Raw genomic sequence first — 17,604 nt, forward strand, 5'->3', positions numbered from 1 at the left:
TAAACCAGGCATCAAATCTACCTCGTTGTGGCCCTTGTACCTCATTCCCTGCCTGCACTGCACTCTCTCTGTAACTGTAATACTTTATTCTGCGTTCTGTTATTACCTTTCCCTTTGCCCTGCCTCGACAAATGATCGGTCTTGATTAGATTAGCTTTTAAATTTCAAATTATGTTTATCAACAAACTATGCCTGCAATGTCCAAGCCTGAGAATTCATCTTCCGCACCGACAGCCACGAAACAGAGAAACACCGTGCAGCCCGTTCAAGGAAAACGTCAAACACACAAAACGCAACTTTCAAGAGGACCGCAGCCTTGTCGGTGGGGTTTGGGGGGCACGTGTGCCTCCTTGACCCCGGAGAGCTATGCTGGCTGGGGTCAGGGCTTTATGCTTTGGGTCTTGGTAGGGTTGCCCATGACAAACAGTTCCAAACGGGAGAGGCCAGACTGAGAGTGGTCCACCGGTCCTCCAGGTTCGGGGGCTCAGTTCAGTTCAGCAGCATCTCCAACACCATCACACTGAGCACGGGGGCCCCCCCAGGGCTGTGTGCTCAGTCCACTCTGTTCACTCTGCTGACCCACGACTGTGCTGCAACACACAGCTCGAACCACATCATCAAGTTCGCTGATGACACGACCGTGGTGGGTTTCATCAGCAAGAACGATGAGTCAGCATACAGAGAGGAGGTGCAGCGGCTAACAGACCGGTGCAGAGCCAACAACCTGTCTCTGAATGTGAACACAACAAAAGAGATGTTTGTTGACTTCAGGCGGACACGGAACGACCACTCTCTGCTGAACATTGATGACTCCTCCGTTGAGATTGTCAAGAGCACCAATCTTCTTGGTGTTCACCTGGCAGAGAATCTCACCTGGTCCCTCAACACCAGCTCCATAGCAAAGAAAGCCCAGCAGCGTCTCTACTTTCTGCGAAGGCTGTGAAAAGTCCACCTCCCACCCCCACCCATCCTCAGAGGTTGTATTGAGACCATCCTGAGCAACTGCATCACTGCCTGGTTCGGAAATTGCACCGTTCTCGGATCGCAAGACCCTGCAGCGGATAGTGAGGTCAGCTGAGAAGATCACCAGGGTCTCTCTTCCTGCCATTACAGACATTTACACTACACACTGCACCCGTAAAGCAAACAACAGTATGAAGGGCCCCACAAACCTCTCATACAAACTCTTCTCCCTCCTGCCATCTGGCAAAAGGCACCGAAGCATTCGGGCTCTCACGACCAGACTATGTAACAGTTTCTTCCCCCAAGCCATCAGACTCCTCAATACCCAGAGCCTGGACTGACACCAACCTACTGCCCTCTACTGTGCCTATTGTCTTGTTTATTATTTATTGTAATGCCTGCACTGTTTTGTGCACCTTATGCAGTCCTGGGTAGGTCTGTAGTCTAGTGTAGTTTTGTGGTGTTTTATGTAGCTCAGTGTAGTCTTTGTATTGTTCATGTAGCAACATGGTCCTGTTAAAATGAGTTCTCATTTTTACTGTGTACTGTACCAGCAGTCATGGTCGAAATGACAATAAAAAGTGACTTGTCTTGCACAACCCCGACAGTTTAGATGAATCCGTCACAGAAATGACGATGAAGAATCCTTACATCTGAGTGCGACGATATTCCTGAGTCTCCACCTGGGACTTGAGTGAAAATTGAACTATTGACACGATGAAGGAAGCCCTGAACGTCGCCAGAGATGGAGAACCTTCATTGCAGCCCGAAACGCCAGCGGTGTAACAGGCAGTAAGTACCCAATGAGCAAAATAAAGAACAAATTGCACCAACAGCAAAAAGACGAGTGAAAAGCACCCAGAGTATAAAATACTAAACCACAGAGTCCTTGAAACAGTCCAGTACTGGTCTTAGTCTCATCAGAATCAGGATCACTTTATTGCCAGTATGGGAAAACATACCAGAATTGATTGTGGGTTCAGTGCCAAGTATAAATAATGGGACGATACCACGGCAGGCAACGTAATAAGAACCAACAATTTCCAAGACAACAGTGTAAACAGCTGTAAGCAATCAACAACGCTGGACAACAAAGTTTTTCAAAGTGTTGCTTCCTCAGAATTTCTTTTTTGTTTACAATAGACCACTTGAACTGAACACAAATATAATTTCAGACTACATGTATCAATTAGGAAAAATTAAGTTTTATTGGACTATAATGCGTTTAAATTGCAAAATGGCACTGACACTTTGCAATAGTTCAACTAAGCTAAAAATTGTTGTGTTGATGATTTTCGTTTTGTACTCTGTGTCTGAAGCACCTTGCTTAAGTGTCCAACAATAATCTGCCAGCATTGATGGATTCCAGTTGCCCTGATACCGTTTCTCCAGGACCACAATGTCCCAATGAAACTTTTCATTATATTCATCACTGACAGTGCCAAGATTTGCAGGGAAGAAGTCTAAATGGGGAATGCAGGGAATTAATCTTTAGTGATCTGTTGCACCTCATGGTTTTGTATGCTTGAAGCATGTTGTAACTAGTTGCACGTAGTTTAGTGCTCTGTAGGTGCCAGGAAAGTTCTCAAAAACATCCCTGAGCGCCTTCCGTGCAATCTTCTCCAATCCCACTAGAAGTTCTTCAAACTGCATGTCATTGATGACCTGTTTAATTTGTGAACCAACAAAAATGCCTTCCTCAATCTTGGCGTCAGTTATTCTGACTTGAATTATCAATTGAAATAACAAATGTAGGCAATTAAAAAAAAAATGTGTGATAGGGAGATGTTCATGATCAGTGGCCCAAAATCCATAAGTCTCACCCAAAAGTTGTCCAGTGTAATTAAAGGAACAGTCACATGCACAAACTTCAATAATCAAACTTAAATTAATGTAAACTTATGAAACGAGAGCAGGAAGGACCATTCAAAGTTCATTTATTATCAAAGTATTCCGGTCGTGATTAATACCCCCCACCCAGTCGGCCGGTCCGCAAGAAACATTAAAACAACCTTGAGATTCATCTCCTAACAGCAGACATCCCACCCTGCAAAAACTCATTTCAGGGAGGTAGCACCCCCGCCCCCCGCAACCCCATATTCCTCCCCCCCACCCGGTCGACCTCCAAGGGTGTATGTGATACTTTCTTTAGTGATTTTGTCTGATCTGTAATCCAAGTTGGGTATATGCAGAAAATGTGACATTAAAATATGTGCTTATATTATATTATCATGTTTATTCTATTACAACTTTAAGCAAGTCTACAGGGAGTTTGGCCTCATCACGTAGGACATCAATGGAGTAGCTCCCTTAGCAGCCGGCCAGCTAGTTTTTAAAATAACGTTAGCTACACTAATGAACGAATGGCACCTGTTAAACTCACCTCAACATGTCTTTTACATTTTAACCCACCATGGGCAATAGAAAAGTCACTGTTGCAAACAATGCAACGAACAACAGTGTCCTTTATTTTTGAGTTCGACTGTAAAGCCCGCCCACGGAGGAAAACTGATAAGTCTACTTAGCAGGGGGTCCGCAATCGTTTTTTGCACTGCGGACCGGTTTAGTATTGACAATATTCCTTGTGGACCGGTCGACTGGGTGGAGAGTGTTAATCACAACCAGAATATAGGTGATAAGGTCAACTGTAAGTCACTTATAAGTGGCTAATACACTCAATTTTGTTTCTAAAAGGGTTTATCTAACAAATTTAATATTAAACACACAGCGCATATTTTCCTCACATGAATATAGTGATAGTCAATTATAAGTCAATAGCATTCATAATATTTTAAGTAACGTTTGGATATTAAACACACAGGGCATATTTTCCTCATATGAACATATAAAATCATTGCAACACACCAATATCGCTGAGTCAGTGGGAGCCCTGGGCTTGTTTCCCTGCAACGAGACGATCCCATCGAGGGGTGATGGGAGACAGCGATACTCGAAAGGGGTTCCTTATGTCCAGTCTATTCCGCAATTCAGTTTACGTTGCATTCATTGCAGAGATATGTTGGAAATGGAAGCAACATTTTCAGTGCTTTCGTGGCTATCTCAGCATATTCAGCCTTGACTTTGATCCAGAATGCCGACAGAGATGTTAGGTCAAACATACTTTTCAGCCCGCCGTCATTTGCAAGCTCGAGGAGTTGATCTTCCCACGCTGACATGGATGAGGCGTGCGTAATGACCTCACATGCATTCAAATTCAACAGAGGGTGTGACAGGGAATGAGGAAAGGTGCAGCTGACTCATATCATTTCATATCTCCAAATCATATTGTTTCCTCGCGGCCTGGTGGTAGGAGACCACTCTTAGTACGAAGAGAGACCAGTCAGGATGCTCGCTCTCCCCCTCTCAAAAAAATCAATTTCTGGGATATTGTATATAATTTATGAGCGTCAGGGAGCCACAATCCTAATGTGGGAGAGGTGGGATGTCTGTTACAGGCAGCCACAAAACAAAGAAACCCAATAGAATACATTGAGAAAGTTGCATTGAAAATCAAACCATGCAAACAATAAAAGCTAGCAATTAGCATACTGAGCTGAAGTCCACAAAGAGAGTCCACCCCCAGAACCTCAGTTCCGCACAGAGTTAAACGTCGCGGAGCAGTGAGCTGAACCACGCCTCGGAGGCCAACACCCCGACCTTTTCAATCTGGCCTGGGACTTAAACCGTTGTCCAAGCGTCGGGTTCAGTCACTTCGATATGTTCTGGGGCCTGGACCCCGTTACCTTGATTGGCCTGTACCCAACCCTTCCAAATCAGCCCGGCGCCTAAATCGTCGTCCAAACATCAGGTTCAGACACTTTGATAGGCTCTGGGGCTCTGCAGATGTTACTTAAGAAACAGGAGCAGGAGTAGGCCATCCGGCCCATCGAGCCTGCCCCGCCATTCAAAAAGATCATTGCTGATCTGGCCATGGACTCATCTCCTGCCTGTTCCCCATAACCCTTACGCAAAATTCTATCCAACCTTGTCTTAAATATATTTACTGAGGTAGCCTCCACTGCTTCATTGGGCAGAGAATTCCACAGATTCACCACCCTCTGGGAAAAGCAGTTCCTCCTCATCTCCACCCTAAATTGGACGGCAGCGCACGCGGCCTCTCCGGTGAATGATATCTGTAATCTGTCAAGTAGGGGACCGTGCACAATTCTGATTTGATGGAGACGGACGTGAGAGTACGGAGGAACATCCGGAAAACTTCTGAAATGCCCGCCTCGCTGCCGCTGCTACTGTGTGGTAACCGGAATCTCCGGAGCAGAAGGCCCCGAATCCTCGGCTTTGCTTGTTTCAGCGGCCGGAGCTAGATCAGAGGCACTTGGCAGAGGACGGCGCTCGGGAGGCTGTATCAGAGGGGCTGGTCAGAGGCTCAAAGTTTTCGGACGGATGGACTCAGTGTCGGCTGTGCTTCCAAGGCATCGGCAAGTTGACGGTGCCTGGAGGTTTATGGCAGGGAGTTTCTCCCTTTTGCCGCCTGCTATCTGGGACTCGGGAGTCGAGCAACTTGGGGACTCTTGAGACTTTATTTACCGTGCCCATGGTTTGCTCTTCATCAAAGTGCGGTATTGCTTTGCACTGCTCTAACTATATGTTGTAATTATGTGGTTCTGTCAGTGTTAGTCTTTGGTCTGTCCTGTTTTCTGTGATATCACTCTGGAGGAACATTGTATCATTTCTTAATGCATGTATGCATTTCTAAATGACAATAAAAGAGGACTCAGTGTTCTCATAATCTAAAAAAAATCTACTCCCCCGAATCTTGAGGCTATGTCCCCTAGTTCTAGTCTCATCTGCCGGTGGAAACAACTTTCCTGCCTCTATCTTATCTACCCCTTTACACGTTTCTATTAGCTCTCCTCTCATTCTTCTCAATTCCATTTGATGTTGAACATCTAAGCAACGAAACAGACAGTGAAAAGCGTCATTTGCATCAACAACCAACACCGTCCGAAGATAGTGCTGGGGGCAGCCCGCAATTAGTGCCATCACTGCAATCCAGATGAAGTTTTTCTACACTGGTGGAGTCCAGTGCTCAGTTCAGGTCGCCTCATTACCGGAAGGATGTGGAAGCTTTGGAGAGGGTGCAGAGGAGATTTACCAGGACACTGCCTGGATTAGAGAGCTTGTCTTATGAGGAAAGGTGGAGAGAGTGAAGGCTTTTCTCTTTGGAGAGAAGGAGGATGAGAGGTGACTTGATAGAGTTGTGCAAGACGACAGGATGCATAAATTCAGCGGATTTTTTTTTTCCATAGGGAAGAAATGGGAAATGAGAGGGGGCATAACGTTAAGGTGATTGGGCTAAAGTATGGGAGGGGGGTTGTGGGGGAGAATATCAGAGGTAAGTTTTTTACACAGAGGGGAGTGGGTGCATGGTGAAAGAGAATTTACTGCTGATTCTCAAGTCGGGGGAAACTCGAAATAAAGCAGTGCTGAAGACTTTAACACCGAAACAGTGAGCTGAGGAAGGAGTGACACCTCTCCCTCCCTCGTTCGTGAGCGAGGGAGCCTGTGGGATGTCATTTTCATTTTTTAAATCTTTTTATTGATACATAATCTTCTACAGCTATAAAATGATACAAGACTTCAACAAATTGATACATATACAGTTAATAAAGCTGAAAAAAAACTTAACAAAAAAGAATAATATATGATAAAAAAACTATTTTTTTATAAAGAAAAGAAGGAAAAAAAGAGAACCCCAACTTAACTAAAAGAAAAAAACCCACTAACTACAAGAGAAAGAAAAAGGAAAAAGGGAAAAGAACTATTAGGAACCAACTCCCGGAGCAATATGACTTACAATCATCTATATATATATATATATATAAAGAAGGAAAAAAAATCAACGCCAATTCACATTTATATAAAATAAGATTGGAAGGAAACCATATAAATTCATTCAAATTAAATGATAATATTTGGCAAAAGAGCCCCACCTTCTCTCAAAATCGAAATAAGGATCAAAAGTTCTACTTCTAATTTTTTCCAAGCTAAGTCATAACGTTACTTGGGAAAACCACTAAGTTAGTGTAGGAACAGAGGTATCTTTCCATTTCAATAAAATTGCCCTTCTTGCCAACAGTGTGACAAATGCAATTACATGTTGGCTTGAAGATGAAATACCCTGAATATGATGTGGAGCTATTCCAAATAGAACAGTCAATGTATTAGGTTGTAAATTAATTTTTCAGAGCTTTAGAAATTGTAGAAAATAAAGATTTCCAAAAAGATTTTAGTGAAGAACATGACCAGAACATATGTGACACCGGCCGTACTAGCCTGAAAACACCCGATCTCGTCTGTGGGATGTCGAAGTGTTGGCAAGAACAGTGTTTTTTTTGGTGGACGGGAGATCACGGTCTCTTTTTGCTAATGCTTGCATGGCAGGTGGTGGGGGGGGCTGATACTTTTGCTGAGGCAGGTGGGAGGTAGGAGGGGGTTGATGCTTGTACGTGTGAGGGGGGAGTAGGAGGGCTTTGGGGTTCTGACGTTTTCCCTGTCATTCATTTTTTGGGGGGGTTCGGTATTTTTATGGATGTCTTTGAAGGGTAAGAATTTCAGGTTGTATATTGAATTGAATTGACTTTATTACTTACATCCTTCATATACATTAGGAGTAAAAATCTTTACGTTACATCTCTGTCTAAACGTGCAATGTGCAATTTATAGTAACTTGTAATATATAGGCATCCGTTAGTCTCATGAGACCATGGATTTGCGCCTTGGAAGATTTCCAGGGCGCAGGCCTGGGCAAGGTTGTATGGAAGACCAGCAGTTGCCCATGCTGCAAGTCTCCCCTCTCCACGACACCGATGTTGTCCAAGAGAAGGGCATTAGAACCCATACAGCTTGGCACCAATGTCGTCGCAGAGCAATATGTGGTTAAGCGCCTTGCTCAGGGACACAACATGCTGCCTCAGCTGAGGCTCGAACCAGCGACCTTCAGATCACTAGACGAACGCCTGAACCACTTGGCCATGTGCCAACAATTTGTAATAAATAGCATGTTTAACAGGGCAGTCAATATAACATAGAAATACAATTGTATCAGTGTGAATTAATCAGTCTGACGGCCTGGTGGAAGAAGCTGTCCTGGAGCCTGTTGGTCCTGGCTTTTATGCTGTGGTACTGTTTCCCGGATGGTAGCAGCTGGAACAGTTTGCGGTTGGGGTGACTCGAATGGCAGCGATGTTTCACTCTCAGATGAGCTCAACGCCTTTTATGTCCACTTTTAAAGGGAGAAGACAACCACAGCTATGAGGTCCCCACGGTAACCGATGGCCCTGTGATCTCGGTCTCAGAGACCAACGTCAGGCTATCTTTCAGCAGGGTGAACCCTTGCATGGCGGCAGGGCCCGAAGGAGTACCTGGTAAGGCTCTGAAAACCTGCGCCAACCAACTGGTGGGGATGTTCAAAGACATTTTCAATCACATCAGTGCCCAAGAGTGACTGTCGTCCAGTAACACTGACATCTACAGTGATGACATGCTTTGAGAAGCTGGTCATGCCCAGAATGAATTCCTGCCTCAACAAAGGCCTGGGCCCACTGCAATTTGCCTATTGTCACAATAGGTCTACGGTGGGCGTGGTCTCACTGGCTCTCCACACACCTTGGATAACCTGGACAACATAAATATCAGTATCATTGGCTATAGCTCAGCGTTTGACACCATCAGTCCTACAGTCCTCATCAAAAAGCTACAGAATCTGGGCCTCTGTACCTTTGCAACTGGACCCTTGACTTCCTAACCGTAAGACCACAATCCATGCGGATTGGTAAGAACAACTCCACCTCGCTGATAATTAAGGCAACACACATCAAAGTTGCTGGCGAATGCAGCAGGCCAGGCAGCATCTCTAGGAAGAGGTACAGTCGACGTTTCAGGCCAAGACCCTTTGTTCACCAGCAACTTTGATGTGTGTTGCTTGAATTTCCAACATCTGCAGAATTCCTGTTGTTCGCTGATAATTAACACTGGTGCGCCTCAAGGACGTGTGCTTAGCCCACTGCTCTACTCTCTCTACACCCATGACTGTGTGGCTGGGCACAGCTCAAATGCCATCTATAAGATTGCTGATGATACAACCGTTGCTGGCAGAATTTCTTATGGAGGTTAGAAGGCGTACAGGTGTGAGATATGCCAACTACTGGAGTGGTGTCGCAGTAGCAACCTGGCACTCAACAAATTTCATGCAGTGATATTAAATCTGATCCTGATTCTAATTCGAATTCAAGAACTGTGCCCACAACCTATGGACTCACTTTCAATAACTCTTCATCTAAAGTTCTGGGTATTTATTATTTATTTATTATGATCAATTTTTTTCAGATTTGCACATTTTATTGTCTTTTGCATGCCGATTGTCTGTCCATCTTGTGAGCGGTCTTTCCTTGATTCTATTGCGTTCCTTTGTAATTACTGTGAATGCCCGCAAGAAAATCAAATTCGGGGCTGCACATGGTAACAAATATTATTTTGATCATAAATTTACTTTTAACTGAGATATCTAGCTCCAGACCCAGAGCCTGATCTTGATCCTTTTTTTCATGTTGTATTTCTTGACAGAGTAATTAGTTCCCAACTATTTACCTACATTCACCCTGTAACAATTAAAATGACGACTAGTAAACAAGAACGGCGACGCGGCGTTTTCTGGGGGTGTAGTTTTTAAAGTGAGCACCCGCAGCGACCACGCGTAAGGGGAGACTACATTACCCTGCGTGCTCCAGGCCTCGACGTAGCTGCGCGACGGGATGCCAGCCGTCCCAAGACCAAGAAACCTGGGGCCTACTGGGAAATGGAGTCCAGAGAAAAATTTCGACGTACATGCTAAAAGTCACGGTGACAATGAGGACTACAACTCCCAGCGGGCCGTGCGGCGGGCGGGCCGTCTCCTGCGCACAGCTGGGCGGGGTGGTGGTGAAAATATCAGGACTGAGGCGGTGAGTTGGTGCCGGGTTAGGCCCGAATCGCCGCGGGGTGGGACATACTGAGGAATGGGGATGGTTAGTAGGGAGGGAATAATCACGGAGCCCGGCCTCAGGCTTTGCCCTGCTGGGTTGCCATGGTTACAGGCCACCATTGGCTTCCAAGTGGGGCAATACGAGGGGAGGCCTGGCAAGCGGGACGGCGACAGGGTGGGGAGGGATCTGGGGGCTGCGTGATGCTGGCTGCTCGATCATGGGAAGGGTTGACTGCCCTTTGCCCTGGCAAACCTCTGCAAGAACCGGGGACGCAGGGCAGAGGGCAAAGGTCATTAGATCCTGGATTACAGCACTTGACCACCGACCCCGTCCTGGGGCACAGAGACATTGTCAATGAATGGTTGTATCTACAGTGACAGACCCGTCCCCACCGGTACCGTACTGTACCCCGGTGTTACACAGTGACAGACCCGTCCCCACCCGTCCCGTACCCCGGGGTTACACAGTGACAGACCCGTCCCCACCGGTACCGTACTGTACCCCGGTGTTACACAGTGACAGACCCGTCCCCACCCGTCCCGTACCCCGGGGTTACACAGTGACAGACCCGTCCCCACCGGTACCGTACTGTACCCCGGTGTTATACAGTGACAGACCCGTCCCCACCCGTCCCGTACCCCGGGGTTACACAGTGACAGACCCGTCCCCACCGGTACCGTACTGTACCCCGGTGTTATACAGTGACAGACCCGTCCCCACCCGTCCCGTACCCCGGGGTTACACAGTGACAGACCCGTCCCCACCGGTACCGTACTGTACCCCGGTGTTATACAGTGACAGACCCGTCCCCACCGGTACCGTACCCCGGTGTTATACAGTGACAGACCCGTCCCCACCCGTCCCGTACCCCGGGGTTACACAGTGACAGACCCGTCCCCACCGGTACCGTACTGTACCCCGGTGTTATACAGTGACAGACCCGTCCCCACCCGTCCCGTACCCCGGGGTTACACAGTGACAGACCCGTCCCCACCGGTACCGTACTGTACCCCGGTGTTATACAGTGACAGACCCGTCCCCACCCGTCCCGTACCCCGGGGTTACACAGTGACAGACCCGTCCCCACCGGTACCGTACTGTACCCCGGTGTTATACAGTGACAGACCCGTCCCCACCGGTACCGTACCCCGGTGTTATACAGTGACAGACCCGTCCCCACCCGTCCCGTACCCCGGCGTTACACAGTGACAGACCCGTCCCCACCGGTACCGTACCCCGGTGTTATACAGTGACAGACCCGTCCCCACCGGTACCGTACCCCGGTGTTATACAGTGACAGACCCGTCCCCACCGGTACCGTACTGTACCCCGGTGTTATACAGTGACAGACCCGTCCCCACCCGTCCCGTACCCCGGCGTTACACAGTGACAGACCCGTCCCCACCGGTACCGTACCCCGGTGTTATACAGTGACAGACCCGTCCCCACCGGTACCGTACCCCGGTGTTATACAGTGACAGACCCGTCCCCACCGGTACCGTACCCCGGTGTTACACAGTGACAGACCCGTCCCCACCGGTACCGTACCCCGGTGTTACACAGTGACAGACCCGTCCCCACCCGTACCGTACCCCGGTGTTACACAGTGACAGACCCGTCCCCACCGGTACCGTACTGTACCCCGGTGTTATACAGTGACAGACCCGTCCCCACCCGTCCCGTACCCCGGCGTTACACAGTGACAGACCCGTCCCCACCGGTACCGTACCCCGGTGTTATACAGTGACAGACCCGTCCCCACCGGTACCGTACCCCGGTGTTATACAGTGACAGACCCGTCCCCACCGGTACCGTACCCCGGTGTTACACAGTGACAGACCCGTCCCCACCGGTACCATACTGTACCCCGGCGTTATACAGTGACAGACCCGTCCCCACCGGTACCGTACCCCGGTGTTATACAGTGACAGACCCGTCCCCACCCGTACCGTACCCCGGTGTTACACAGTGACAGACCCGTCCCCACCGGTACCGTACCCCGGTGTTACACAGTGACAGACCCGTCCCCACCCGTACCGTACCCCGGTGTTACACAGTGACAGACCCGTCCCCACCCGTACCGTACCCCGGTGTTACACAGTGACAGACCCGTCCCCACCCGTACCGTACCCCGGTGTTACACACTGACAGACCCGTCCCCACCGGTACCGTACCCCGGTGTTACACAGTGACAGACCCGTCCCCACCGGTACCGTACCCCGGTGTTACACAGTGACAGACCCGTCCCCACCGGTACCGTACCCCGGTGTTACACAGTGACAGACCCGTCCCCACCGGTACCGTACCCCGGTGTTACACAGTGACAGACCCGTCCCCACCGGTACCGTACCCCGGGGTTACACACTGACAGACCCGTCCACACCGGTACCGTACCCCGGTGTTACACACTGACAGACCCGTCCCCACCGGTACCGTACCCCGGGGTTATACAGTGACAGACCCGTCCACACGGGTACCGTACCCCGCTGTTACACAGTGACAGACCCGTCCCCACCCGTACCGTACCCCGGGGTTATACAGTGACAGACCCGTCCCCACCGGTACCGTACCCCGGTGTTACACAGTGACAGACCCGTCCCCACCGGTACCGTACCCCAGTGTTACACAGTGACAGACCCGTCCCCACCGGTACCGTACCCCGGTGTTACACAGCGACAGACCCGTCCCCACCCGTACCATACCCCGGGGTTATACAGTGACAGACCCGTCCACACGGGTACCGTACCCCGCTGTTACACAGTGACAGACCCATCCCCACCGGTACCGTACCCCGGTGTTACACAGCGACAGACCCGTCCCCACCCGTACCGTACCCCAGTGTTACACACTGACAGACCCGTCCCCACCCGTACCGTACCCCAGTGTTAAACAGTGACAGACCCGTCCCCACCCGTACCGTACCCTAGTGTTAAACAGTGACAGACCCGTCCCCACCCGTACCGTACCCCAGTGTTAAACAGTGACAGACCCGTCCCCACCCGTACCGTACCCCAGTGTTATACAGTGACAGACCCATCCCCACCCGTACCGTACCCCGGTGTTACACAGTGACAGATCCGTCCCTCACTGGTACCGTACCCCGGTGTTATACAGTGACAGACCTGTCCCCACCCGTACCGTACCCCGGTGTTATACAGTGACAGACCCGTCCCCACCCGTACCGTACCCCGGTGTTATACAGTGACAGACCCGTCCCCACCCGTACCGTACCCCAGTGTTATACAGTGACAGACCCGTCCCCACCGGTACCGCACCCCAGTGTTACACAGTGACAGACCCGTCCCCACCGGTACCGTACCCCGGTGTTTTACAGTGACAGACCCGTCCCCACCGGTATTGTACACTGAAGTTATACAGTGACAGACCCGTCCCCACCCGTACCGTACCCCGGTGTTATACAGTGACAGACCCGTCCCCACCCGTACCGTACCCCGGTGTTATACAGTGACAGACCCGTCCCCACCCGTACCGTACCCCGGTGTTATACAGTGACAGACCCGTCCCCACCCGTACCGTACCCTGGTGTTGTACAATGACAGACCCGTCCCCACCTGTACCGTACCCCGGTGTTATCCAGTGTTATACAGTTTCAGACCGGTACCGCACCCCGGTGTTATACAGTGACAGACCCGTCCCCACCTGTACCGTACCCCGGTGTTATACAGTGACAGACCCGTCCCCACCTGTACCGTACCCCGGTGTTACACAGTGACAGACCCGTCCCCACCTGTACCGTACTCCAGTGTTGTACAGTGACAGACCCATCCCTACTGATACCATAACCCAGTGTTATACAGTGACAGGCCCATCCCCACCGGTACTGTACCCTGGTGTTACACAGTGCTAGACCCGTCTCCACTGATACCGTACCCTGTGTCATACAGTGACAGACCCGTCCCCACTGGTATCGTACCCCAGTGTTAAACAGTGACAGACCCATCCTCACAGCAGGGCCGGACTTTAGGCCGGGCTGCAGCCCAGGGGCCCGAGCTGCAGAGGGGCCCAAAATAGGTAGCTATCATCTTGGCGGACAAAAAAAAACACGAGTGGAGCACAGAAAAGAAAAATAAACAAGAAAAAGAGGACCTTGAGAAAGAAGCATTAAAAAAGACATTGAAATTGACAGAATTGTTCTCGATGATGCAGCAGTACATCGCTCTTGTCACAGTCTGAGACACAGTCTGTTGGACAAACGGAGACTTGTTCAACAGCTAGCACTAGCGTTAGCACAGGACCACCGTCCTCGCCACAGTCAGCAGCTAACGTTGAAGAGGCAGAGAGCATGACTTTGGGATTCCCGACCACAGAGGCCTCCGAACAACCAAGTCGGGCCGCCATTAATGTTAACATTACCGCTACTGAGGATCCTTACAGCACTGATCCTGCTCGCTGGGGAAAGGAAACGTTAGATGATTCAGTCCAAGCCTACTGGGCTAAGAAAGGGCCAGAGTCCTGCCTGCATAAGGATGTGGATATCAAAGCTTCGGAACGAGTATACAAACAGCAGAGACATTTTTTCTCCAAATTTTACTTCAAACGCACACTCGTAAATGGTGAGTACATATCAAGGCAATGGCTGTTATATTCCCCTCCCACCGGCTGTGTGTTTTGTTTTGCATGCCGCATCTTCAGTGATGGTAACTGTCAGTCCATCCTCGAAACTGGCTTTAGCGACTGGAAACATGCCGCTGAGCGCATAGGAGCGCATGAAAATAGCAAACACCACAGGAAAACGATACTGACCTACGTTACACTAGCGTCTGACAGCGGAAGAATAGATACAGAACTGCAGAAACAGTTCAAGTCAGAGTGTGTCTACGTATTGAGAAGAGTGTTTTTGGTTGTGAAGTTTTTGGTCGAGAGGGGACTGGCTCTCCGAGGCTCCAGTGACATATTTGGCAGGCCTGGGAACGGGAACTACATAGACTCAGATCCACAACGGGACAGGACAGGCTGAGCCATCTTACTCCAATGTCACTTGAAAGTGATTTTGTTCGGAAACTGGATCTTAGTGCTCTGAACAAGGACTTTGCTGTGAAGAAATCCAGAAGAATTAGGCTTTAATTTTGAAAAACAAGCGTCTGACTTTGTAAATATCTAGGCTTGTGTATCAGTGCTGTTCCTGTTTTTGTGGCAATAGGCTAATAGTTAACTGTTTACAAACCTAGTAAGTAATAAGTGGTCTTTACTCTGCAAGCCACACAGTACAGCAATACGTTAGTATGTGCTGGATCTCATTTTTCAAAAAGATTGTTGGAGTATTGGTCAGGTTTCCTAGTTTGCCATAGTGCCATCTCTCTTGGCCTTTTTGTCTCTTGTTTCCATTTTACTTTCTCCGAACACACAGTTGAGAAAAATACCTAAATAAAAATGCTTTGGTATTGTTTGAGAAATAGGGCCTATGATATGTGCAGCAGTAGCTAAATAAAGATTTAAGATTGGGTATATCATACTTCGTCTCCCTCATAACTTTACTAAGCCAACTAAGCCTAAGTCAATGTTTGAGTGCTTTAGATGCTGCTCTTCAAACTAAGAATTTGCATTACTTTCTGTCCTCCCTCTTAAGGCCTGTAAGTTTATAGCCTACATATTGTACTAAACCAATGTCTTGGTCCACAGCTTTTTATATTTAGACCAGTACGACCTTTGCTCTTGTTCTTGCCTTTTTGTTGCTTGGTACAGCAGCATTTTACGGTGTCGGCAGGGGCCCATCAGGGCCTCCGGCCTCACTAAATCCAGCCCTGCTCACCGGTACCGTACCCCAGTGTTATACAGTGACAGACCTGTCCCCACCGGTACCGTACTGTACCCCGGTGTTACACAGTGATAGACCTGTCCCCACCGGTACTGTACCCTGGTGTTACACAGTGACAGACCTGTCCCCACCGGTACCGTACTCCGGTGTAACACAATGACAGACCTGTCCCCACCGGTACCGTACCCCGGTGTTACACAATGACAGACCTGTCCCTACCAGTACCGTACCCCAGTGTTATACAGTGACAGACCCGTCCCCACCGGTACCATACCCCAGTGTTATACAGCGACAGACCCGTCCCCACCAGTACCATACTGTACCCCGGTGTTACACAGTGATAGACCTGTCCCCACCGGTACCGTACCCCGGTGTTACACAGTGACAGACCCGTCCCCACCAGTACTGTACTGTACCCCGGTGTTACACAGTGACAGACTCGTCCCCACCGGTACCGTACCCCGGTGTAACACAATGACAGACCTGTCCCCACCGGTACCGTACCCCGGTGTCATACAGTGACAGACCCGTCCCCACTAGTACCGTGCCCTGGCATCGTATGGTGATAGTACTACCACGCTGATTTCTGTGTTCTGTCCACAGTGTCGAATTGTCTGGATCCCATACTTACGCCTGACCTCTTCCCAATGTGAGATGTTGCCCCGGGAGATCACCAGAGAGTCGCCAGTCCCGCCCCGCCTGCCGCCTCCAGCCCACAGCTGAGCAGCGTGGGAAGGGATGTGGGCGTCCCCCTCCTCGCCGCCGCAACCCAGCCACGGCCGGGGGGGCAGCCCCTCGCTGGGGGAGGTGCGTGAAGGATTCCTGTGCCCCCTGTGCCTGAAGGACTTTCTGTCCGTTCAGCAGCTCCAAGCTCACTACGAGGAGGCGCACTCCAGCGACGATGACGGACACATGGTGGGCCAGATTAAAAGTGAGTGTGTGCCGCTGCGGTCCCCCCGTCCGCCTGCTTCCCACACCCCTCTCCTGCCTCACTTCCTACCTCCCTCCCCACCTCTGCTTTGCTTCTCCCCAGCCCCCTCTTTACCCTTGAGTGCACCCTCCCCACCACCTGCACCTACCTCAACTCTGCCTCTCTCCTTCCTTCCTGGGCCCTTTCACCCCCCTCACCTCTCCTTCCTTTCAGAAGTCCTGGATGCCGACGGCTGGAGTGGGGGTTGTGGAGCATCCAACTTCGATCTCCGTTAATGGAGGAAAGGAAATCTTCCTGCCCGTGTAACAGGGCCGGCCAAAATGGCGTTTCCCTGATGCCATTGTATGGGACTAGCCACTGACCCTTCTTTCACTCTTCCCCCTTTCTCCCCTCCTTGCTGCCTTCCACCCCCGACAGCCTTCTTCGGCAGAGCGAAGCGCAGGCTCCTGAAGAGGGACGAGTCGGGCCAACTGGAGCCAGAGCCCCAGGACCTGGTTTACACGGGCGGAGTGGACACCAGCAAGTGGGAGCCTCAGGACCTCGGTGAGTTCTGTCAGTGGACTAGACAGGAGGCCTTTTTGTGTCCCTGGGTCACAAGGGCCAATGCGCCAGGGATGCAAGGGGAGAGGGGAGGGGTCAGATGATAGGAGATGGTGCGGGGTAGGTTTTCAGAATCAAGTTCATTACCCCTGATGTGAAGTTTGTTGTTTTGTGGCAGCAGAATGGTTTGATGGTGAATGCACACGGTATACAACCTGAAGTTCTTACTCTTCACGGTCATTCACGAAACAGAAGAAAAACCCCCAAAGCATGAGTGACAGGAAAATGTTAGAACCCCCTCTCCCACCACCCGCCCCAGCAAAAAGCATCAACCCTCCCCCTCCCTCTCCCACCACCCGCCCCAGCAAAAAGCATCAGCCCTCCCCCTCCCTCTCCCACCACCCGCCCCAGCA

The 17,604-nt window shown here is 50.1% G+C and overlaps 1 protein-coding gene across 2 annotated transcripts in view; it reads left to right on the top strand.

The window, feature by feature from the left end:
• The first annotated feature begins 9,851 nt into the window (after window positions 1-9,851).
• The window catches only part of rbsn (rabenosyn, RAB effector), a 35,793-nt gene continuing 28,040 nt past the window's right edge, over window positions 9,852-17,604 (top strand). Inside the window, exons 1-3 of one of the 2 annotated variants that reach the window (XM_072250162.1) lie at window positions 9,852-9,923; window positions 16,324-16,651; window positions 17,069-17,194. In XM_072250162.1, the coding sequence (XP_072106263.1) occupies window positions 16,459-16,651; window positions 17,069-17,194 (319 nt within the window). In that variant the 5' untranslated portion in view covers window positions 9,852-9,923; window positions 16,324-16,458. Of the gene's footprint in view, window positions 9,924-12,565; window positions 14,519-16,323; window positions 16,652-17,068; window positions 17,195-17,604 lie in introns of those variants that run through there. The other variant, XM_072250163.1, reaches the window with a different exon arrangement.

Source organism: Mobula birostris, unplaced genomic scaffold (assembly GCF_030028105.1).
Source record: "Mobula birostris isolate sMobBir1 unplaced genomic scaffold, sMobBir1.hap1 scaffold_1854, whole genome shotgun sequence".
In the NCBI taxonomy this organism is placed as follows: Eukaryota; Metazoa; Chordata; class Chondrichthyes; order Myliobatiformes; family Myliobatidae; genus Mobula; species Mobula birostris.